This window comes from Gasterosteus aculeatus, chromosome 1 (assembly GCF_964276395.1).
Source record: "Gasterosteus aculeatus chromosome 1, fGasAcu3.hap1.1, whole genome shotgun sequence".
In the NCBI taxonomy this organism is placed as follows: domain Eukaryota; kingdom Metazoa; phylum Chordata; class Actinopteri; order Perciformes; family Gasterosteidae; genus Gasterosteus; species Gasterosteus aculeatus.
The window spans coordinates 28,579,938-28,605,266 of NC_135688.1; the positions used below are offsets into that span (position 1 = coordinate 28,579,938).

The 25,329-nt window shown below is 45.4% G+C and overlaps 2 protein-coding genes across 2 annotated transcripts; both read right to left on the reverse strand.

Moving 5' to 3' along the window:
* Positions 1–465: 465 nt before the first annotated feature.
* Positions 466–4,527, reverse strand: hpxb (hemopexin b). The gene is made up of 10 exons (XM_040188846.2): positions 4,364–4,527; positions 3,723–3,748; positions 3,498–3,581; positions 2,346–2,494; positions 2,104–2,257; positions 1,604–1,816; positions 1,419–1,511; positions 1,199–1,329; positions 956–1,103; positions 466–822 (listed from the first exon to the last, which is right to left on the reverse strand). The coding sequence occupies exons 1-10, from the start codon at positions 4,426–4,428 to the stop codon at positions 596–598; spliced, it is 1,290 nt and encodes a 429-aa protein (XP_040044780.2). The 5' UTR covers positions 4,429–4,527; the 3' UTR covers positions 466–595.
* A 258-nt stretch (positions 4,528–4,785) lies between these two features.
* Positions 4,786–9,593, reverse strand: LOC144406267 (uncharacterized). Its single transcript, XM_078101790.1, has 2 exons — positions 9,528–9,593; positions 4,786–7,810 (listed from the first exon to the last, which is right to left on the reverse strand). The coding sequence occupies exon 2, from the start codon at positions 7,742–7,744 to the stop codon at positions 5,198–5,200; it is 2,547 nt and encodes an 848-aa protein (XP_077957916.1). The 5' UTR covers positions 7,745–7,810; positions 9,528–9,593; the 3' UTR covers positions 4,786–5,197.
* Between the last annotated feature and the right edge of the window lie 15,736 nt (positions 9,594–25,329).

Sequence of the window (25,329 nt, forward strand, 5' to 3'; positions counted from 1 at the left end):
GGGTCGGCAGAAAACACGTGTAAATGGAGAGAACGCGTCCTCGTTAAGACTTGCACATTAATTTGTACAGTAGGTCCTCTAGTGGACAATCTCTGTCGTTACTCCATACGTTTAGTTTGGGTTTTGTCCCTCGGTTTTGTATTTTGATTTGGACCCAACAGTAATTGTTTTACCCAGTATAACGTCATTTTAAAGAAAATGGAGGTAAGAGAGGACTTCAATTACTTCACTTAAAGCACCCAATGACCACTGAAAGAACCTTAGAATCACATCGCAATGTCAATATTATGCATTTTCAAATGATTGTTTTACAATCATGCTGAGAGAGCAGCAACTATACAGAACTATGACTTAAAGTCATGATAAAATTAATTTTTGTTAATTACAAATATTTATATAGCTGTAAAAATGTATAAGTATAAGAATCATGGATCAAAAAGAAAGATCTATTCTCGACAAAACCTCTCCAATGTGACATTTTATTTTTTATTCACCAAACAACACAAATTCCACAATGCATGGGGAGGGGGGGGGGGGGCTTATCAATAGCTTGCACATATAGCTCCTTCCACTCTGTGGTCTGACTTACAAACTACTAATCCTGACACCCCAACAAGGCGTTGGTCACGGGCTGAGGCACAGGGGCCATCCTGCTCATAGCCAGTATCATAGGGGTCTCGTAGAGGTAATAGTCAGAGCCCTTGAACAAATGGATTCCTTCATTACTGCACAGAGCGGCGTCTATGTCGGAGAAAGGCATGGGTAGATCCTCCACCACGGCCCTGGGGGTGGCGGTAAGGTCCACGGAACGCATATTCCGTCCTGCAGGAAGAAAAATAGGCCAAATACGTTTTATTCGTACTTTTTTTTTTTAAAGAGACGGGGGGGTTGAATGTTTTGTCAACAACCCCTCCCAAAAAAATCTAAGAAAAATAAAATAACTTGGTAAGCTTACCTTGGAGTACATAAACTGTGTGTGTATTTGGACAGACAAAAGTAGCGTCCACGTGTCCCTCGATGCCGAGCTCCTCGTTCAGGGTTTTGGGGTAGCCTTCGATCAGCATGTAGTGAGCCGCCGTTTTGTAGATGTAAACGTGGTCATCCTGCAGGGGGTTAGCAGCGCAGGGCGGATATTAGTATTGACTTCAACACACACACGCGCACGGACACAAGTTCTGATGGTTACTTTAAAGTCTACCTTAATCATGTACATCTTGTCATCGTAGGCAAAGACGGCGTCCACCCCTTGGGTGACCTCCTTCCACGACCTGGTGATCGGGAAGGAATGAAGGCCGCTTTTACGCGTGTCCAGACGCACGTACATGGAACCTGGGCAGATGGAACGAATGTCTTGTGATGGCTGTATTTCCCAAAATTATAAACTATTACTTTAAAGACTACTTTTTAAAAAACTTTACCTGAAAATAAATAACTTTTGCCTTCATCATCGGTAGAGATGGCATTTATTTTGATCTCGCTGCATTTTGGGACTTCATAGTCACCTCCATGACCTGCAGTCAAACGAAGACGATTACACCACAACCCCAAAAAAAAGAGGGTCTGCACAAAATCGTGGGAACTTTATTAACAGATAAAAACCCACCGAAGTCGGGGCACCTCATGAAGTAGTGGCGGGCGTCCTTGGGGTAGGCACCGCTCACCTCTCCGGACACCGGATTGAACCTGGTGAAGTTGTTTCCATGGAAACAGTAGTAGTGCTCCAGCCAGCGGAGAGCGGAGGTGCAGACGGGCAGGTGGGACCACGTCTTGGTCTTCACCGTCCTTGTGGTAATATCATATATATGCACATCGTGGCCTGTCGGGGTTGGGGGGGGGGGGGGGTATCCTTAGTTTATAGTGACTAATTATCCATCTATTTACAGTAGCCTAATATAAGGCAATTCTTTTGACCCCAATGTATTTGCATAAATCTAACCAGTAATGCATGTGGCTTAATTTGTTTGGATGCTATAAAAAGTTATGACATTGTATTCCACATATTTCTTTCCACTAGGGGGCAGGATTATCTCACAATAATACTGAAATAATCATCTCTTTCCATCTTTTATTTGTTGGGTATGTTTACAATTAAGGCCAACATACCCTTGAAGAACAGAACCGAGTTAGCCATGCACTCTCCTTTGGGACACTCTACGGCAGCATCCAGATGCGAGGGGACTCCTGGGAAGTCCTCCTGGATCTCCTTGGGGTAGCCGTTCTCCAGAGTGTGGTTGTAATAGCTGAACACCTTGTCATCCTGGACGTAAAATCAGACTAGGTGTAGGTACAGAGATTACGATCTATAGCTGACAAAAGGAAGAAAAGGAAGCACCCGTGCATCTTACCAGGAAGAAATAGTTGTGCTCATGGTTTGCTGCGTTGTGCATGCGGAAGGCTGCGTCCACGTGGCCGATGTGATGGATGTCATCGAGGTCTGTGAAGAACTGATTGGCGAGCTGAGCCGCACCGTGGTAACCCTTCCACAAGTGGCTGCCTGGAGGGGAAACATGTGATCAATGTATATTCAGTTTGGGCCTCTGGCTCAGGCGCTTGAATGAAAATGAAAGGCCTCAAAAGCGTGTGTCTGTAATTAAAATTACACTATAATATTTTTATTTATCTCACATATAAGCCTCAGTATAAACGTTGGGTCAGATAATATGAAGATACGACACAGCATTTTTTAACTATTTTATTTCAATTTCCAATTTAGCCTATTTAACCAGCTGATGCCTTTAGTGAAGGCTAATACCTTTAGTGTAGTGTCACAGGTAATGGCTGATGTTTGTGTATCGACGTCTTAATTAAACCGGACGACTTGAAGTTTTATCTGAACGTGGAGTAACATTAGAACGTGGAAACGCTAGCGTTAGCCATTAGCACCGCGTTTATGCTAACGCTGGCTATAGGCAGCGCGGACACCAGAAGACAGCAACGGTAAGAAGACAGCAACGGTAAGAAATATTTTATAGCTGTTTATAGTTTATTATTTATTTTCTACGACTGCTGGTTTAGCTTTGGACAAGACGTGAGTTTGTGGAGTGTCAGCTTTCAGTGACACATTGTTGTGTGGCTAACACCAACCAACAATAACGTCTCTGTGTGTGGTTAGCATGTTTTCCGCGGTTAGCATGTTTTCCGCGGTTAGCATGTTTTCCGTTACGCGCCCGTTTAGTTGCTTAGTGTTGAGTTTCTGTTAAAACGGCATTCACGAGCGAGTCGCCGAGCTTGCGTGTTCACATGTAACTGTTATATATATGACGGCTACATGTTAGACGTGTTATTTCCATGTGTTTTTGTTGTGATGTGAATGTATTCCAGCGGTTACCGGTGTCGGTTCCCCCAATAGTAGTGTTTCTCGCTTTAGTGTTAAAACCACAGCGCTTGGTTGATTTAGGTTCACGGATATTAGACCCAAAGCCTGGTTCTAAAGGATAATAGATAATAACCACACCGAAAATAAAATCATTATTTGTAAAAAAACAAACATCCCAGACCTTTGAAGAAGAAAGTGTTTCCTTTCTCATCAGGAGTGATGGCATCAAACTCGATGCCGGCGCAGCGGTCTGGTAGTGCAGCATCTAAACACACAGATAACGTCAATCGTTGCTTTAGTGCGAATTAAATCCTGTCAAATACAGACAATGTCTATAATAGGAGACACATTATTGTTTCTGTGAGAAAGCAAGGTTATCATTTTGATATGTTTATCAAAAACCCACCCTCTGCTGCAGCGTCAAGGGGCTGGCTGTGGATGATTAAAAAAAAAATCATTATTTTTCTGCAATTCATAACTAGAACATTACATTTTGTTTCCAAAAATCCTTGCATCATGTTGATAAGAGGGGTCAATCAGTAACACAGCAACAGAGTGATGCAACAACTTTGCACCGTATTTGTATTTGTTTCTATTGATCCAACCATTGACCTTTGCGAGCGAGCAAATATAGTTATGACATGGATGTGCCGTTACTTGAACATTTCTGGTGAAGAGAAAATACAGGAAAGTAAGGATTATCTAAATAAGTTACAGATGGTTGGACAAAATAACGTAAACACCATATAGTTTAACTTGATCCTATCAAACAAAGTAGTCCACAGCCTCAGACGGATACTCTCTGAAGGAGCCATTTACAGGGTCCTTGTATCATTTTGCATTGTATCATAAGCCATACCATTTATAGATATATGCTCCTATAATGTTGCATTGCATAACTGAAAATACATTTAAAACAAAATCGGAACCACAGGCGCTGGTCATTTTTAGTTTGTGCCTTATGAGACAGATCTAGAGCTTTCTGACATGAATTACTTATTGGGAGCGTTAAGTCATTTATAGTTTAAAGAGTTCATAAATACTCACACAGGTAATCCATTGGTGAGAGCAAGAGCTAGGCACAGAAACAGAGTTTTGGTGAGCAGCTCCATTACGAAGTCCTCTGGTGTGGAGTCTCTGTTGAACAGAACTATAGCCGTGCAAAGTCTGCAACCTTTTATTGAAATCTGGGTGGGTGGTTAAGTTAGGTAACTCTCTGTGTGTTTGAACATTGGATTTTTAGTTGTTGCAAAATGAGGCTATGAGTAAGATCATTCACATTTCTTTTTCTGCATTTCACCTGAAGTTATTGATCTTACCGGTTAAAATGTTACCATTTTGAGAAATAGATATTCTAGAAATCCTCTTATCGTGTTTGGTGACAGATCTTTCTTGTAATACACCCACTTTGGGAAAACATGGTACTAGTTATGTGTACTTAGTCCCATTAACAACAGAATATTTCAAACTGAGATTTAAATCAAAGTTTAATTCATTTCAGTCAAGTACAAAACTCAATCCCTCCCAATCTTAAAATGATTACAGTTAGGCCTATAGGTTATAATTTTCAAATTTATGTTGATTATCAGTCAAATGTTTTGCCATGTTAACATAACTCACAAAATGTCATTGAATATCATACATCAATTAAACTAATGAATTAAATAATTTGTACTGATTCCCCTACATCTACTCATTAGCATAATGGAACATCATAAAGTATCATCACCACTAATATCTCATCAATGGTCTTTGACAAAATAAAGCAGGTAGGAGGCAGAGGCTTGAAATTATAGAAAAAAAACCTCAAAGGGCATAATAATAATATAATCTCTTTCTGTTAAAATAATTAGTCTGGACTTTACACATGTTCTCTGTGGTTCACTTGTAGCGGTAAATCTTTATGCAATGATTCATGCTGTCTGACACAACCATGTGGCCGTCAGGGAGCAGCGCCAGGCCCCTTGGGCTCCTCAGGCTGTCATTCACCATGGGCCAGCCGACACCTTTTGGTGGGTAGAGAAGAACTCGGTAGTGCTGCTTTCCCCAATCTGCCACCAGGACGTCCCCATCTTTGTCAATGCAGAGACCCCACGGGCAGGCCAGAACAGGTCCCAAGCCCGAACACACCCCTAGGATTCGGATAGTGTTCCAGCCGGGGTCCAGGACCCGTATGCAAGGGACACGTCCCGTCTCGTTGCCTCGTTCGGATACTGCCACCAGCCCGGTCGTGAGACAGGATGCCACTAGGTAGGGTCTGTGGTACCCGGTGACCACTGTGCGTTCCAATCTTGCTCCGGTTTTAGGGTCCAGCTTGAGGGAGGTTAGGGTGCCACGCTTGATGTCAGCGACCAAAAACTCCTCTTCACGGATAACAGTCACCCCTCTGGGAGCGTCCAGTTCTTCATTGGTGGAACCAATCGATGTGCCTCCAAACGTCTGCAGAAGGCGTCCGTGGCGGTTGAACACCAACACAGCTCGTTCAGCGGCACAGGTCAGGGCAATGAGACCCTTTGAGTTCACAGCCACGTCGAAGTAGTTGCAGATGCGGGAAGACCTTTCTAATCCAGTCGGAGACACTTGCTGCACAACATTCCTCTGGAGATCAGTCACCTGAATGCGGGCGTTTCCACAGTCCACTACAAATATCTGCCCTTTGACAGTTGCATGGATGCCACTTGGTAGGTTGAAGTCACTGCGACCTGATCCTTGTTTTCCAAACTGTTTGACCAGAAAAGCAGAGTCCAATGCAGTTGAACCATCCTCCTCTGCCATTTTCCCAAAAGCTGGCATGTCTTTTTCTTTCTTGTCCTTGTTGTATTGCTGTAATTCCTTGCCTTTGTGTAATTTGTCCCCTTCAATGGCTGACATGGACAGAGATCTGCTCACTCGGTTTAAACTTAAATTCTGTGTATAACAAGTCTGGGATCTTGATTGTCGCTCATCAGGTTTAGAGGCAAGACGCATTCTGCTAACCTTCCTAATCCCTCTACTCTCATCCTTGTCAGTGTTAATTAACAAACAAAGTTTACCTGAGAGTTCCGTGGAGGACATTGAGCGGCGGTGCTGTTGCTTGAGGAATCCATTGACTGGAGAATTGATTGTATAGGTGTAACAGGAATCCTCACTGTCCACTGGAGAACGAAGGCCTCCGCTGTCCATTGAGGATTCATTTGAGGTGTTTCTCTTTGGTAGGGTGTGTCTAGAAAGTGGATGATATCTTGTGGAAAGATCTCCAAGACTGTGCCCGGAGAGGGAACCTTTGCGCCTAGTCTTTGGAGATGTTATCGCACAATTGCTTGTTGCATCAGTTTCTTCAAGAGGGCAGGATGGTTCCTCACATGAGACCATGACAAGGGTATTTTGGTTTCTCTTACCCTTCAGTGTGGAGTGCCTCTTTGTTCCATTTTGCCTGGCTTCATATTCATCATCTTCAGAGTTCTCTTGAATGGAGACTGGTGGGATAACGAGGAACAGGTCTTGCCCCTGTGTGTCTGAACACAAAGACTCCACTTCCTCGTCTTGGGATGACTCTGATACCCCACGATGTGTTGGTATGAGAGCCTTTACGGGGGGTGATTTGGGATCGTCCTTGTTCTCTGTTGAGCTTGACATACGTAGTTTACGAATAACACGCATGTTGCTACTGTTTGCCTTGTTGCTCTCTTCCGGACTGTACCTATACCCGGCTCTGTTTGGTTGTGGTTCCTTTCGAATTTCCTGAGGGGTAATGTTTGAAAAAGCTTCATCCCCTGAGTGTAAGGCACACATTTGTCCTTCTACACCACAGACACCAATTGGGTACGTCATACTTTGCTCTTGAACATCAATTTCTCCAAAGCTTAAGGTTTTGGACCCAGGGCATATTTGGAAACTGACCCTCTTCATTGTTAGAGAGATCTCCCATGGCTGGGTGACCTCTGCCACTCCTCTTTGGAGTTGATTTTTGTTGGATACACCAGCGGTACTGCTCCACCTTTGGATCTGCTCCTTCAGCTGTCCAATTTTTCTAAGTTGCTGGTCAACAAGTGACTGTACAACTCGCGCCGCTGCAGCATTCTCCCTCCTCACCTGACTAAGGCGGCGTTGGGCGTCTCGGTGTTCCTGCTCCACCTTCTCAAGAAGCCGCCGCTCCTCTCTCTGAGCTTTGATTGCAGCACTGTCCAACTCCCGATTCACCTCTTCCACTTCAGCTTGCTGCTGCTCCCTAAGGCTCTGTAGTTCTCGTTCTCCTCGCTCTAGTATGGAGAGGGCCTGAGTCCCCCAGGGAGGTAGTGAAGTGAGACGTATGGGCATAGAGATGGACTCCCGTGGGGTGAAGCATAGGGGAGGTGGGCAGGTAACATCTCTCTGTCTTGGAGTGCTGTGTGTGAGCAGGGCCGAAAACCCGAGGAGGGCCCTTCTCTCTGAAGGAGACCGCACTAACATTGTGGATGGCCAGACTGCCTCTGGTTTGCCAAGGATTTACTTTTTTGCTTCTTTTTGAGTATGTTTCTGTGAAGGCAAAGAGAAAATGCAAATAACAAATGTATTATTAAAACCCTTGCAACAAAGAATTTATCAACATATAGGTGTTTTTTTTTACTCTACAACAACAACTAGAGTTTCAAATCAAAAAAGCTCTAGTCTAGAACAATCCCCCTGAAATGTTTTGTAAATTAAACCTTCTGTTTGACCAGATTGTTGACGGTGTATCAAATGAACCATGAGAGGACCGGTGTACACATTTCTGAGCTAGGACGCCTCACTGGTTCCCTTTCATTGCAACTTTATCCGTCCGTTCCGATACTAGGTTTCTCTCGGGGCCTGAAGTGCTCTCAGGTAACCGCCGTCCTTTTTCCCTGGGGTCAGAATTGTGGACTACATTAATATATTACCCTCAATTGCATGTCAACCAAAAATTTGTAAAGGCATATCCAATGTTCCTCTTTTTTAAGCGAACATTTGCTTTGGATCACAAAAGTCGTGCTGTGCTTCTTTGATTTTTCTTTGTTGATTTGATAGCTATTTCCGACATCACCTGATCACTAAGGGGTCAATGTACGTCTAGGTGAGACAGAGGGGGTTTATGTGGCGATGCCAAATCCCATCCCTTGACATCACTCATCGTGAGAGCTCTGCAGTCCCGAACAGTTGCTTCTGAATGCAGCACAGACCCCCCCATTGTCACTTGGTGGAAACACGGGCACATATCTGCTGATGGCATTGAAACCGAACTCTCACCACCAACACAAGCTATGTGAGCCACGGCCAGGAGAGGGCTCAGTTATTTCTCCCTTTTACCTTTTATCTATTTAGAGTCTTTACAGCCTCTAAATAGATCATTTTCTTTGGTGGCAATTGGGGGGAACCAGTGTGTGTGTGTGTATATATATATATATATATGATCGAACAGTGGAGATAGTTATAAAGCCTTTTTTCTGCTCCTGGAGCAAAGAAACAAGGTTTTCGCAAGGATGAAAGGGTAAGGTGTCAATTTACCTGCACGTTCACAATGAAGTCCCCCTGGAAACATGTGACCTTAGAGTGTCAATAAATGGATAAAATATCTTTTACTTTATTCAAAAAGCAGAATGTTATCTGCGGATGGCATTTGTGGTACACTACTTAGAATGGTTTTGATTTTACGCTAAAAAGAAGTTGAGGTATGAATTAAGAGCAGGGCAATATAATCTTGCGCTCCATGTTGAAACGGCACTTAATGGACACACAAATTTCCAGGTAAAAGTCTTTGTTGGAAGGAGGGAAACTGTGGGTTTGTGTCAGAAACAAAGTCCTGTCACTCTCCTGAAGCGAGGACTCATGTTACCCCACTTTAATGTTGAATTAGAGGCAGTGGTTGCTAAGTTACCGGACGTCCATCGCCAAGGTGCTGAGACTATGGAATAAATGATACCATTCATAATTGAGAAGGGATGTTCGGGAGCATTCCAGCATAGCAAAGCTAAACAGAGGAGCCATTCACTGTGAGTAATGAAGCATAAAGCTCAAAGCAAAATGTTATTTTCACGCTTCAGTGACATGAAAAAAAAAATTAGTGGGCGGAAAATTGGCCCAATTAAAAAAAAAGTTTCTTTATTTTTTAATTCTATTTTGAGCATAGTTGAGCAAGTTTTTATTCAGATTTTAAACTACAACATATTCAAACAAAATATATACGATTAGACAGGTGCGTCTACAGAAAATCGTTAAAAACAAAAAGATCTTATACCTGAACAGGTGTGTTCTTCTTTCTGCGCTGCTCCCTCCGCTCTGTCCCATAGTCTCTAGTTGTTCCTCTCTCTCCGCTTCTGTCTGTCACTCCCCCATCTCCCCCCTTTTCCCTCCCCCTTTCTCTCCAGTGCCTTCTGCACAGGGTTATTTGTTATTTTGGGTGTCAATCAACTGACCACTTGTCAACTACCTTATCAGAAAAGGGAAGATTTTGTTGTCGTAATGCAACAATGGAGATGGGATTTTGGGAGCGATAACGGGGTTACTGAGATTATGTCTTGAGAGCAATACTCAACCCAGATAGTTAAAGAGTTCTATCTATAGCAGAAACCAGTTTAATATATATATATATATATATATATATATATATATATATATATATATATTTTAATACTTTGGCAGCTGACTTACTTAAATGAGGATCTAAAAGTAGACTCGGGTTGTGCATTTTGGGTCTGGCCACAAAATATAATTTCTGTCCAAAAATGTAAAAAAAAGTGGCAAGAAATGATGCTTTGAGCCACGTTATTAAAGATATTACATTTACAAAGATTGAACATGCCTTCATTGATCACACTTGGGAGGCAGACGCTTTTACTGACACACACGTAGTGTGACTACTGTCTCTTTTCACGTTGTGACCACTAGATGTCAGCAAATACAAAGCTTCGTAAATAGCCGCCTGTTAAACTGATTCCCCGTCTCAAATCAGATGTGATTATATTTACAGTGAATAAACAATCAGTCCTCTTAGTTTTGACGAGATCAGCTGCTAATTTTCGCTACAAATGTCCGTCATGGAGATGGTGATGACTGTCACAAAATATGTTGGCTGTATCTACTCTAACCCTTCCAGGCAATATACATCTCACCCCCTCAATGAAATTTGAATTTGTTCAATCTTACTTTTACAACCAAGTAAAAGTTTCTACGAAGGCACAGAAAAACGCTGCTCGACTTGTTCTCCAACAGCGACACATGAAGACGCAGAAAGGCCGCTGATCAAGTGGCTCTCCCCTGCATGAACCTCAGAGCGGTGTGACAGAGCTTGTCTTCTCATAGGATCCAACATCTCACCAATTATGCCTGCACGCCCGCATACACACAGCCACCCCCCCACCCCGCGGACACAGATGGGTCCTGAGCCATCACTGTTGCTGGATGTCATGCGGGCTCCTACAGGCTGCCTGGATGGTGTTGTGACTGATTATTTCGATCTTCCGCTCTGTCAGGAGGGCCGGAAAATTATATCGGCCTAAGGTGGTGCTCCGTTATTGATATCACTGTTAAAACGGTCCGATCCAGCTGCTCTTCTCGCCTGCAACATCACCGCAATTAAATGTGCACGGCTCCTGGCCCGCGTGCATGTGTGCGTGTGTGGCAGAGAGTAATGGGCCCAATAGTTACTGTAACAAAATAGTAATATGATTCAGCACGGCAGCATAACAACCACACACATGGTTATCTGTATATATCAAGATCAGTGCGATATGTGACAGGGGAGTTAATGGGTTATTATTACCACTCCCAAACAAACGCGGCATCACGGCAAAGCAGCTTCTAAGTGGACTTGTTGCAAACAAACAATTAAAAATTAAAAATAGAAGAAGTCCTCAAGCTTGCACAGATGGAATTAGAGAGGCGGTCAAGAAAGTCACATCGCACTCTTCTCCCCCCACTTTGCATACAGCCGGCAATATTAGGTGATGAATATGGTAATGGTCCCCATTCTAGTGGGACTATCTCCTTTCAGAGAGGAAGATGTGGTTCTGCTGTTAGATTCGATTAATTCCTCTTCATGCCACTCCTCATTTTTGTGTGCGTCCCCCCCTCCCCTCTCCTCTCCCCTTCCTCTCTCTAACACTTTCAGGCCTATGATATTAGATGAACAATCGCAGAAACAAAACGAGCTGGAACAACCAAGATGGGAACAGATGGCACGTAATTGCCTGGTGGAGGAAGCCAGGGAGTCAATTTTTACCCGTCCTGGGGGAGTTGCAGTTGCAAAAAAAAAAAGGGAGGGGGGCGGGAGTGCAGGTGCATTTGTTTTGATCAGATATGGCCTAAAGGAAGCGTCTGAGAAATATTCATCACACGTGCATTAGGGAGAGGAATCTAACAAAAAGTGTTGTGGGTGAGACCCGGGACGCTTTGATCAGGCTATGGGGGGAGATTTGTGGCTGAAGCAAAGGCAGCAGATGCATCACAAATTAATATCGCACGGAAGTGTTGCAAAAACTGTAAAACTTTCAGATGGTGGCAGTCTGTCCATACGTTTGCCAACCTAATTTTAGGGTTTTGCAATAAAGTGACACTATGAATAATGTGAGAAGACTTCCAATATCTGATATGGTAATGAACTGGTTATTGTCTAATTCTTCCAAGAAACTAAAAGTGAGTTTTTTTTATATCTGCAAAATGTACACATGGAGAGTCTTCGAACAAACAATGTTTTCTAAATACTTACAGATTAGACGATGTAGAAACTTTTCATGAAATTTCTAGAGAATCTCCTGTAACAGGCTCTATTAAAGAAGCATTCCACGTCATTCTGATTAACTGAATACAACCAATGTCACATTTCTTTTACTGAGAATCTACAGACGTGCTGGTTTAATGATGGCGCGGGAAGGGAGGCCATGGGGGTAGTGCATCAAACCTGCACTCTTATAAACTCCTCGGTTCACAAAACAACATCGTAAGCATGTAATTATGGACTCAATGGCTAATTCAATGCTCCTCAAATACAGCAAGAGTGGAGGAAGAAAGCACAGTCACCATTGACGGTATTTTAATTATTTCAAACTGGCATCCTTGCGCAGGAAGTTGTTGCGACCCGATGACCAATCAAGTTTTAGTAGCAAAGAGGAACCAGTTGAGTAGAGCCGTGACGCACCACGCGCTGGGAATGTGACATTTGTAAGATGTGTTGAGAGAGCTCACTGTAGCCTGTTGCTAAGCCGAGCTAATCATCGTCGTGCTGGACTATTGAGAGTGGTACCGATCTTCTTATCTAACCCTCTGCAAAAAAAGTAAACAAGCATTTTTTCTTTAAAAGTTGTATAAACTACATTACAGTTGACAAACATCATCATTTGGGGCCGTTGATCTAGCCTTTTATGTCCTCGAAAATCCTTTATTTCAGCATATGGGTTCGCTAATCAGTCTGATGCAAGTTTTTCGTCATTTCATACCCGCAGGTTAATGTCTCTGTCAAGACTACAAAGCTTGATAACACTATTTGTCTTCACCCACTTCACCCTTGGACATGAATCAGTCAGATACTGTACTGCGAGATGAATTTCCTTTTTCTCTGCCCTTTAAGCTCTGACCACATCTGTTCAATTACCAGCATGGAAAGTGCATTACCATTGGCTTTGTTGTTGGAGACGCTGGGTTTTCTTAGCAAAGAAGCGGATGAATTTATAATGCTGCGATCCGCTCTCTTGTGAATCTCTTCAGCGGGCAGAAGCCCGGGATCAGAATAAGCATTTTGATGAGCTATAGGCCGTCTCTTCTTTTTACAATTCCAAACTTGCGCTGCCCGCCCAATATCAAACTAATAAATTACAGCCCCCGTCTCCCACATAACTCACTGATAAATAAAAAAAGGGCTCTGCCATAGTGTGCAGCTGTGACCCAGGGTTACCTAGCAACAGGTCATGCCCAGACGTGATGCACAAGGTAGAGATACACCTCTAAGGAGCGAGGGAGAGGAGGGGAGGGACGGGGACAGAGGAGATGGAGGAGCAGGGGCTGAAGGGGGGAGGAATGGGGGCGGGGGGGGTCTCATCCTCACTCTCTATGACCCTTGACAGATAGAAAACGCACTCAGAGGAAACGGCGTTTGATTGACAGGGATATTTGAGGATCCTCAGACTCCTTGGTTTCATCATTAGGGTTTTTAGACCGGACTTGGAGCGGCTTTACGCCTGAAAGAAAAAAGATCTGTGTACTTTTATGGAGACATGATCACATAATCATAAAACATTTTTCAGTCAGCCAAGGCACACAAAGAGACGCTTGGAACTTAATTACAATTCATGCTGGAGATGGTGTAAAGAAAAACACATTCTATGTTTCTCCCATCCCTGTGAGGAGCATCTTTCCTCTGTACACACGCATTAACACACACACACACACACACACACACACGCAACACGTTTGCCACACTGAAGTGCACGATCGGCTCTCCAACTCCTGCGCCCGCTGAATTGTGTGATGAAAACTCTAACCGACAGGCCTAAAAAGATTGAGCAATAGCACAAGAGACGCACATCCACAGCGGTGTACAATGTCTTTGCCAGAACACTGCGGCATGGAAATGAGAATGTTCAGTCCACCACCCCACCCCCCCTCCTCTCCTCCACCCTTCCTCTGTTGCCTGTGCGACAAACCCTCAAGGGGACGCTGCAGCTGTGTGGGGTTAGCACATGGTCGAGTTAGGGGCCACACACACAAACACACACGCGCACAGACAAACGCAGCCCGTTGTCTTTGTAAATATGGAATATTTATGCCCTGTAAACTGTAATAAGTTGTGCTTTAATGAGAATCATTCTCTCGGGATGGTTGTCTGAATCTCAACTGCTGTTGACAGAGGACGCAGCTGCCATTTTGAGTCTCCGAATGCTCAAAGCCACTGTGCACAATGCTTTTTTGTGTTAACAATGTATCAAATGTTGTTTATGAAAGGGTTCGCTCGTTATGAATCCAGGGAGAATTGTCAAAGTCTCAATAAGGTAAAATATCGTAATGCGATATTGTTTTGGTTGACTCTCACGGCTCTCACCAGCATCACTGTCAGCTAAATGTATCTTAAAAAGTCAGTGTGCTGAGCACCAAACAGAGCCTCGTGGAGCATTTAAGCCTCCGTTTCTCTGGTGGGTCATTGCGGAGCTTTGGGGCCTTAGTGGCAAAAGCTCTTGTCAAATCAAGGTTTTACGGTGAGGTAGTAAAAGATCACCGGGTTTAGCCGAGGCCCATTCCAACCGGTGCAATCTGCGGCCTAACCATCCGCCCCCTAGAAGAATCCTTTAAGCCGGGACTATGCAGACAGACAGAGGTGGGAAAAACAGCGAGGAGCCAAAGGGCTTAAAGGTAATCAATAAAATGTTACAATTGATCCTTAAACAGACTGTGAGCCAGCAGAAAAAGGCTTGAATATGTGTTATGAGGTCATTCCGTTCTGTCTGAAGGTCTCAGTCAAGGTCTGTGTTTTCTTTCAGCCACACGAGCAGCGTGGGACACTGTAAAACATTACAGGTTAGTTAGGTCCTTCCTTTGGACCTTTTTGACCTTTTTCAGATCCTGTTAATTTAGCTATAGTCATGATGGCGACACCTGCCGATTTGGTCCAGGCTAAAATATTGCAAGAACTTTTGTAAGGATAGCCATGACATTTGTTCTGTCATGGTCCCCAATCGTTCATTGTAACCACTTGGTTGATCCCCTAGATTTTCATCAAGCGCTGCGCCATTATCAGGCTTTGAATTGTAAATAGTTCTCTTCTGTTCCATGTACGCACCACAAACCATTACAATTTCCTCGTCACTTGGCAAATAATCTTTCTGATTCTGAATTTAAACTTGTGCCTTTGCTTGCGTATGACCAATTACCTCCTGATCCAAGCACGCAGTCCCCTCAAAATGTTCTTCCTCCTTCACAAGAAACAACTTACGTTAGATTTAGTCAAGAAAACAACTTGTTTATGAAGCTCACCAGTTGGGATAGATGTGCACCTCCTCATGCAGATAATGGACAGCAGACACGGCGAGGTAATTCACAGGCAGCAAACATGACATACGCCATCAGATGCTGGTGTGAGTAAAATGGGCATCCATCACAGATGCTAACAACTCTGATTAAAAATACATAATCTGCAAGCGGCCCCCCTGATACCTCCGTCAAGCCATTTTGGGTCTAATTGCAATTGGTCTCCGTTATGATCAAAGGCAAGTCACACCTGCTCGCCTCTAGCTTTCGTTTCACTGATTACAGTTTCAAATTTCATCAACGTCAAGTGGATGGATATGAAATGACGACGTGGACCTGTTTACTCGTGGTGGTCAGCGCCATCACATCCCTAAAGTCCGGTCTCTCCCCCAGACTTTCACTTCTTTTTCTCGCCGTTCCGCCTTCAAATCAAAGGTGACGCTTCACAGTGCACTGAGAGAAGGCATATGGGTTAAAGAAAGAGCCCCCCGCGGTCCTGATGCACACCATTCCACAGACATGAGAGCAAAAGCGCTTCTCCCACCTCTTACCCGCCATGTATCTCTGGGGGTGTGAGTGAGTGACAAAGCACCGAGCCTTCACTCACGAGGCTGTGCACTCGCCCAATTTACACCTCTCGCTGTCCCTGCAAAACCCCACCCAAGATCCCCCGGTGACAGCGCCGTACTAACCGCCACCTCCCTGCTGGCGTGGAGAGGGGGGGGGCGAGGGTGTGTGTGAATGTGCAGCAGAGAGTGAAAGGAAGCAGAAGAGCATGTGTGGTATCCTTGTGGGAAGCAGATTTATACCTTCAGAGTGTGTTTTTATAAAAAAAAAGGAGAGGTCATCTTGTTCCCGTAAGTGCGTGAAGTGTGAGAGTTTAAGAGTCTACTGGCTGTAAACTGTACACCGTGGCTTTGGTTTTCTTTTTTGTACAAATCCCGTGCAGTATTCTTTGGCATGGTATCACCAGGAATAAAGTCCATTACGGACAAATCTGCAGCTGATTCCGACGCCTACGCAGGAAGTAACGAAGCTGCTGATGCAAGTCCTCTTTTCCGAGTTCACTGTTAGTGCTTCTCTTTTTTTTTTTCTTGGCTTACAATATGTTTCCGGGAGCTGAATGTCAGAAGATTGTCAGGTCGATTTTATTCATACATTCCGATATCACAAATCACAATTGGCCTCAAGGGGCTTCACAATCTTTGCAGCATACCAGATCCTTCATTTTGAAAAGGGGAAGAAGCCCCCCTGAAAAAGCCTTTTAACAAGAACAAATGAAGTGAGAAGGGAGAGTCCTTCTCCCAGGACCGACAATGCGAGTGCTAGATGTCACAAGTTGATTGGTGATAGGTGATTTGAGGGGATGTTCTGTTAACCCCCCCTCCCCTCCTCCTGCACCCCCTTTCCTTCCCATAGAAGCCAAGACAGTGCAGGGCCAGAGGGTTTGTTTAGTAGACTGTGTTAGTCTGGTTTGTCTGACTCATTGATCTTTTTATCTGACGGAGGTTTACAGTGTGTGACCACGGCTCTGAAATAACAACAGCCCCAATGGGCCGTGTGTTGATACGTCTGTGCCGCTGTCCGTGGTGCTGAAGTAGAAGGCAGAGTTGTAGGTGAGACTCTTTCCCTCAGTGACCTCCAATTACTCTGAATAAACTGTTCAATTTCAGACTAACCTATTAAGAAAAAATGGCAGTGAGTTGCTAGAAGGGGCAAAAATAGTGAAACTAGAAACTGCTAAAAAAAAAGCAATCGAACGAGAAATCTTCTGTATCAGAAGATCAAATAAGAACAGAACACAAAAACAAAGCCAAACAGCCTCCAATTCCACATATAACAAAATCTTAAAACATGTTCTAAACGCACAAACAATTCCTCTCTGTTTTTTATTTTAATAAAATGTTCTTTTATTTATTCTTATTTTTCCTTCCCAACATGAGCTAACTCTGCCCGCGACCGTGCCGGCTGTCAGTCACAAGTAAAGGGACAAACTGTTGAGGGCCACAGCTGCTTGCTACTGCACACAAATTAAAGCCTGATTTTACAGCCGGAAATCTCACTTCATATTTAGACTGCCTGTTAACGTACGATCTGGCCTAGAATTTAGAGGGAGGGACAGCGGTAGCAAGAGAAAACTGTGCACGGGTAAATGTGCCAGGACCGTTAGAGATAAAGATCCAATGTAAAGCTTTATGCCCAGAACCACCGTGAGAGGATGTACAACCCACCCTTCCATAGGACAATAGTTCCACCGAGAAACCTCTCCGGAGGTTCCATCCAGACCCTTTTCATTTCATATTCCCCTTTAATAACCATGCTAGTGGTTGAAGAATTCTTTTTATTTTTCTGCCCCACCACAACACAAAAAAGGTCACTGCAGAGGCCGAACCAGGAAGAAATATGGTCACAGTAATCCCACTCCCTTCCGATCAGAACTCCGATGTTAAGTGATCAGCACAGCACCCTAAGCAAATCACAAAAAACTCACTGACAGAGTTTGAAATGTTGTACCTACTGTACGCACGGCCTGCTTAACCATCTTTACAGGATTAAAGTGGAGTTAAACTGCTTTGCGGGCGCAGTTAATTGAGGCGGATGAGGTTTTTAATAAAGCGTGCAGTGTTAGCAGCTGACAAATGGCTCAGCTGACACACAGGGGAAATTGCATTTAATGGCATCAGGTATGTGCTTATCACATTACACTGGTGGGTGCACATATGCACACATACGTGCATAAACATGCACGCTCTGTTTTTCTCTTCATTTATGTATGCATGTGCGTGTGTGCGTGCGGGCACGTTGGCCCACATAAACACACACGGCAACATAACAGTAGTTTACGCTTACCTGAGCCCGTCAAGGTGTTTTCCCTCATGGATTCCAATTACGGTGCAGCGGGATGCCTCGTGTGCAGCACATAGGTTGCTAGGTAGGCTGCTCAGTATAACAGGTATAGACGGACAGGCAGACTCACATCGGACCTACTACGGTGACTGATATTTTTTAGGTTTACTTTATTAAGAATGCTGCTGTTTGAAAAGGAATGACACGCTCCGGCTGCCTCTGATTGGCCAGTTGCATTTCTTTCCTTCATCATAGTAATATTGCGTCAGGGTATAAGTCACCGCGTCTCACAAGGGTTTTTACTTTTCCACAGTGAGTATCTTTTTTTGGTCTGGTCTTGACGTGAGGCCAGTTTGTTGTCGTACAAACACACATCAAACGTTTTACATCCACGCGTGACACAAATTGGGTGCACCCTGGTCGAATGACAAAGCCACAGACAAATGATCTTTGCTCCCAGAATTTATGCAAACACACTTAACCTCCTTGAAATTTAGAAGTTGATGGAGTGATGCAGTCGTAGGAAACGAGAAGTGAAATATTTCACTCTGAGAAAACATAAAGCTTCAGAATATATACATATGTCAGACAGTGTGGAGCAAGATGATTTGAACTGCCGTAGAGCTACTAAAGGGAAAGCAGAAGGAGACAGTAAATAAATTAACATTAGCTTTTGACTGGCCACACTAAGGGCCACGCTGAAGGCAGAGCAGGTACTTGCCATCTTCCCATTTTATCTTATTTCTTTGTGTGCATTCATTTCCCGCTGATGTTGTCGTGTCTGGATTCTTTGGACATAATAAAGGCAAGAAACTGTCAGAAAGGACAACACGAATTATTGCAAGTGATATGTTGGGAGGCCGCTGCATAGATGCCCTTTAGGAGTTGTCAGTTTGATATCTCACCCAGTACTGCACACACACACACACAGATGCATGCACAACGCACTTATCCAGTCAGAAATTCCTCATATAAGAGGACAATTAGAGTGTCTCATTTTCCTCTAATATCAATCATGCGGCTCATGAATAAAGACAATTAGGTCCTCATGATTCCATAGAATTGCATCTGCCCTTTGAGCCCCCCGCCCGACAACACCCTCCTCGATTTGGGAGCAATGCCTCTTGGGTATATGGCGCTCTCATCGCTGTGACTCGGTGCGAGCCGCCGCAGTCAATAATGGGAGACAAAACAGGAGAGGCAAGGGCCCTGTTTCAGACTAGATCAGATCCTCCGGACGCGTGTCACTCTTCATTAGGGAGGCGGGGTAGCAGGGGGATGCCCTTAAGGTTGAGCGCGGCCACGGAGCGGCGGGGGGAGAAGGGAGGAGGGGAGGTGGAGGTGGGGGGCGGAGTGGCAGCTGTGGACAATGACAGAATATGTGTCCAAGGGCCCCTCAGGCCAAACACCAGCTCTTCTCCACCCTGAACTGATCTCTCGCCTCCAGACCCACCGAGGAGGGAGGCAAGGAAGAAGGACAGAAATAGACCAGTCACACTCAGTGGGCTTTCTGTCCACACTCGCTGTACTCAAGACTCCGTCTGACATTTGATGTAACCCATCGCATCAATGTGTCTAATGTCATATTCATAGAAACGCGATTGGTTTACCTCGGGCCTGGTTGGTTCCCCTCGTACAACCCAGCAGCTTGGATAATGTCAGGTATTAATCTTTCATAGGCCCCCGTTAAATTAAGCACTTTGATTCACTTATTATTAATTTATACTGATTGCTGCAATGTTGGCGTAGAGGCGGGCGGAGGCAGTTACTAAAGGATAGCCCTCCCTGGGTTTGCCATTTGAGAAGACAGGCAGTCATTTCACACGTAAGAATAAATGTGCGAGTATTTGCAATGTTCATAAGTAGGTGTGGTGAGTTTTAAGGGTCCTCCTCAACTGGTGGATCTCACGATCTTGTTGCAGATTATTTTCAGTCATTATTTAGGTGATTTTAAATCTTGAGTAAATGCTTTTTTTAATGAGTTATAACCGCGTCCATCTGCCATTCAGTGCTGAGCCGCTAGTGTGCTGGGGATTTAAGCAGAGCTGTAATGGCTACCTTTCTCTGCATCACATCATTTTGGTATCGTCATTTGATTTTGATATGATACAAATATAGATTAAATCCACTCCCTGCTGATTTGGCTCCCCCTGTGTCTGTTGTTGTCACAGTAAGTGCCGTTTAACGCTACAGCAATGGCTCAGTAATACTACAGAAGCCAAACTCATATCAATTTGATTGCCATGAAGTTGGAAATATTTGGCCTGTCACTCATAGCCCTAAAGCATACCCCGCTTTATAGTTTTTGACTAAAAGTTTACAAAATAACCATCATGCTGTATTCAAGAAGACTTGAAACCAGAGATTGAGATCATATACTCATGTTTACAATGTTTACCGAGGGAATAAATCCATTGAGAAGTTTCGTCATTTCACACTGGACTTCTATACAATTGTTCGCCCCCTGCTGGCCATTAAAGAAATGCACCGACAGGCGCATGTGCTTCACTTTTCAGAGGAGGACAGCTAGGCAAGACAAGTCAGCAGTAAAGAGTGGGGCTGTTACCAACGGCATATTGCTCATATTCTGGATCCAGAATGGCAGACATTAACATGTGCGCTAACAAAAACTGCTACAAAAGAAAAAATCCTATATTTGATAGGGTCATAAATGGGGTTTCTGAATAAAACCTATGACATTTTGGAAATATATCGACATCTACACCCATTGCACCCATTACATCAAACACTGCACGTGCACGTTTTTTGTCATGTGCAGTCCATCGAACCAATAAGCTGGTCTGGCGGAAAGACGGCGGGGGCCACGGTGCTCCCTCTGCCACGCGTAGGTGGCACACACTCGCCTTATTAGCCAGGTCAAACATAATCAGTGATAGACACGGCAGGGCCGCTTTAATTATGGCTGGCAGCTGGCAGCGGGGGCCTTCCTTTAGGGGCCGGGTTATACCCGTGCATGAACCCCCATCACCACCGCCACCCACCAACACTGGCCCCAATGGCGAATAAATCTAACCCCCCCCTTTTGTTCGGAGAGATGCATGTGGCAGCCCCTTCATTTAAAGCGATCAAAATGTAGACAGAATTTGAGATTAATAGAGGGGAATGGTGCATTAAATTAGTGTAATTACGAGGTAAAAGCAGTGCGTGTGTGAGCGTATAAAGAGGTTAAAGCAAATCCAAAGCAAATCACTTTCTGAAAACAAACAGTGCACCTGAGCGACTGCAGTTCTTTACTACAGTATTTTTCTTTGCTGCACCTCGGCTGAACAGACGTAGTCAACGGGCCTGGAGAAAGACGCCAGAGATCCCATCGCAAACAGCTTGTAAAAATATGCCCTTAAAGCAGAGCGGGCGAGAGCTGCTGCGTCACCGGAGAAATACGGCTTCATGAAGTTTGTGACCGACACAAACAAAGGGAGGAAGAAGCAGTCGAAGGCTGATATACTGTGCGGTTATATTTCTACCCCCAAAATCACAACAGGTCTGTGTGCATGCAGATGTGTGTGTGTGTGTGTGTGTGTGTGTGTGTGTGTGTGTGTGTGTGTGTGTGTGTGTGTGTGTGTGTGTGTGAGAGACAGAAAGAGCTTGAAGGCCCAAGCAGTTGTGCGCTCTGATCTCCCAAGGCTAAACACACACACACACACACACACACACACACACTTACACATGCAGAGCCCACCGATTCAGCCCCCTCTTGTATATTGATCCACTTTATTCTGCCTCAACGAGATGCAGACAGCATCCCGGCACCAAAAGCCCCTCATAATAATCATGATATAACACCGGGCCGCGCTGACGCCTGCCATAGGAAGGCATAAATCGGATAATGCAACAGCCGGGATAATGAACAATATCAGATGACATATCGACATTGTCAACGCACATGGGCCCCCCCCCCCCCCCCCCCTTAATGAAACATAAATATGCGTTGCGTAGCGTAGGGATTGTTGCACAGCTGCAATCACAAGTTTGTGTGTGTGTGTTTTTTTGTGTGTGCAGCCGGGGGTTCGTTCTGAATGGAGTTGTGCACTTTGGAAGCCGGACCTTGGGACGACGCTTCCATTCACCCTTGATTGCCACTCGTCGCCTGTGAACTTAAATCCACCGTCCGCCCCTTCCTCCGCTCCCGTACCCTTCAGCTTCTCCCCCACCACATCTCGGCGTAGCCATGGCAACAATACCCCCCCCCCGCCACACACACCTTGATCGATCCAGCGGCATCTAATACCAAATGTTCCGCCGCACCAAAACTTTAACAGATTCAAGGTTCTATCGTTCTGTGCTCTGCAGACATAGAAAACAACAAATAATCACTAAAGTGCTTAAATTATTGGTTTATTGTGAGCTTATTTGGAGGGAAAAAATAAATATTCCTGCGGCCCATGAACAAAGCAAATAAAAACGCTCAGACTTTGGTGGCTGCACGGCAGCTGGAGGGTGCGCGGGTTTATGTGAGGAGGGATGTGTCACGTTTACTTTACGTCAACAGCCGTGGATAGCTGGTCAGGGTTCAGGGTTCACGCTGTGATATTTCACCATGCCTCCCATTCCCCATAACCTCGCAACGTCATGTCCAGAAGCTACGCGGCCCCGCTGTCCCCCCCGTCCGTTTTCTTTTAACAAATGTATTTGTACGTCTTTGTGTTGCGTGCAGAGGGGAGGACCGACGGGATACGCAGTCCGAAAATAATAAAACACAGGAAAAGAAGGAGAGATGGGAGGAGGACGATGGCAGAAGGAGAGGGAGAGAGAAAGGATGAATGAAGAGAAAGCTTATTACCAGAAAACAGATGGCCCCCCCAATTCACAGCAGTCCCAAAGGGATGAGGAGGGACAACGCTTTGCACCTCCGGGTTACCAGCGCCGCGAAGAGGGGCGGGGCCCTTAAACACGGCTCTGCATGTGTGCACTTTTGTTGGTTAACTTGTAAACCAAAGGCAGACTTGTGACTTCCCCTGGCGAGGTGCCATCCGGAGCGATTCCCCAGGAGTTCCATCTCCAGGATTTGTTACACCGGAAAGAAAAGAAGGACGCGGAGTTGACGCTGAGCATTGCACATTAATAAAAAGAAGGAAAAAAAACCACCGGCGGAATGATACTGCCGTCACCTGTTTTTTTATTTCATCAAACACGTCAGTCAATATCATCGGCGGGCGAGCTAATGTCACAACATCCGTAAAATGAGATCTCACACGCGCTCAAACATTCGCACCCTTCCAGTGTATGTGTGCATATGCAACTGTACGAGTGGACGCACACGCACAGATGACAGGCAGTGAGTGGAAATGAAGGATTTGGAGTTCCATCCCGTTACATTATGCAGCAGATGGCGTTCAGGCCAAGCCCGGCCAGGCCGCTCCCAGGAGAGAGGGAGAACGAGAGAGGGTGGGGGGAGGTGTAGAAAGAGGGGTGAGGGACAAAGCTGTTGTCGTTTTTCTTTTTTAGTTTGCGTGAATGTGCATGTGTTTGTTTCCTATTTTTTCTTTTTCTTTTATGACGGACCCCCGGATACCCTGTGGGACACAATCCTCGTCGTCGTCTTCTCCTCTCCTTACCCCCCCCCACCCACCCACCCCTCCCTTCACGGCCGCCCAGCTGAGGCCACACCTGAGCCCAGACACGGAAGGCCCCCGACCTCAGGTGACCCGCCGCCAAGAAAAAGAAGGAGGGCAGAAGGAAAAAGGTAAGAGCGCAAGGAAAGGAGGGAAGCGCGAAAGGGGAAAAGTTCAAGTCCTCCCGCTAACTCTCGTCCTCGATGCTGCTCCACAAGATCCCTGCCTCGGAAAAAACGGAGAGCAATTATCTCTTTGGGTAAAGCAGCCGCGCACCTCGACTAATTTGTGCCTGGATTCACACACTCATGCGCCGCAGCCCACTTGATCAAATGCCTCGATCAATACGCGCATGCACACGTACAAAGCGGCCTGCTAAGTCCCCCCAGATCTTCTGCCCCCGGGCGCTTTTTGTTTTGTGTTTTCCGAATTAATTGAGCCGACGCTCAAGAGTGGGGGCCAGATGTCACCGCGACCTGTGGGGATTATTAGAAATCTGTTTCCCTCATTGTTTATGTGGACCCCTTCAGACCACAACGCCTTGCGTCTCTTCGGCCGAAGTTTCTGGGGAGAGTCGGGCCCCCGAACCAGATTGCTAATGTGCAAAACAACAGTCCCCGGCTTCAGAAATAGACAACACAGCCCGAAAGTCGACATGTGGGGCATTCGGGGACTTTTTCTGTCCCGCCTCCAATGCATGTGCCCAATGACCAACAGGGGCCCCCATGATGCCCTCCCGGTTTGGCCCGAACAGCGGCATGCTCCCTGGCAGAGCTCTGGGCCTAATGAACTCATCAGCCAGCTGGAGGCCCTGGATGGAGGGACAGGGGCCACTTGGGGGCGGCTGCAGGGCCAGAGGGAGGCGAGCGAGGGAGAAAGAGGAGAGAGAGAGAGGGTCTAAGGAAGATGGAGGTGAGCTCACCAACATGGTAAATGAGGCAGGTGCAGCTTCAGGAGGGGGTGGGGGCCCGAGACAGCGGGGTCAGCGCGCAGGAGGAAGAGCTATGAGAGACCGTAGAGATGGAAAATGACGTCCTTTGTTGAAATAGGATGGAGAGGGAGCGATGGAGGACAGGATTTGTGCCTCCAAAATGGAATTCAGATTGTTTCTAAATGCTAAGCTAAGGTAGCCGGCTACCGTGTGCACAAGGGATTGGTATCGATCTTCTCATCTAACACTCAGCAAGAACGCGATGTGTGTGTTTAATGTCTTTTAAATTCTGAAATTCTGAAATGGTTCCACTTCCAGTCCAGACTTCCGTACCTCCTGCCTTTCTGCAGCAGAGGTCTGGCAGTTGGCACCACGCAGTCCATGATTCTGGTTCTACCGCGCCCCCCCTCCCTCGGTGTACGAGTACAGGGTCACGGCGTGGCGTCGGTTCCAGCGGTCGGGCGGGGGGGGGCGAAGATCTGCTCCCGGCTGGAGGAGCTCGGAGCATTTTTTCAAATTTGTGTCAAGACATCAGTGTTGAACCAAGTCCAAACAGCTTGTGATGGACACATTTACCCTAAGAGAGTAATAGAAGATTAAAAAAAAACGTGTGTGTGAGCCGCTCTTAAAAAGGGTCACACTTATGTCTTCTGTCACTTACATCATCAACAAGACGCCATCCGCGCTCACTGCACGGCCCACGAACTCATCTTCATCCTCCCCTCTCAACGTTT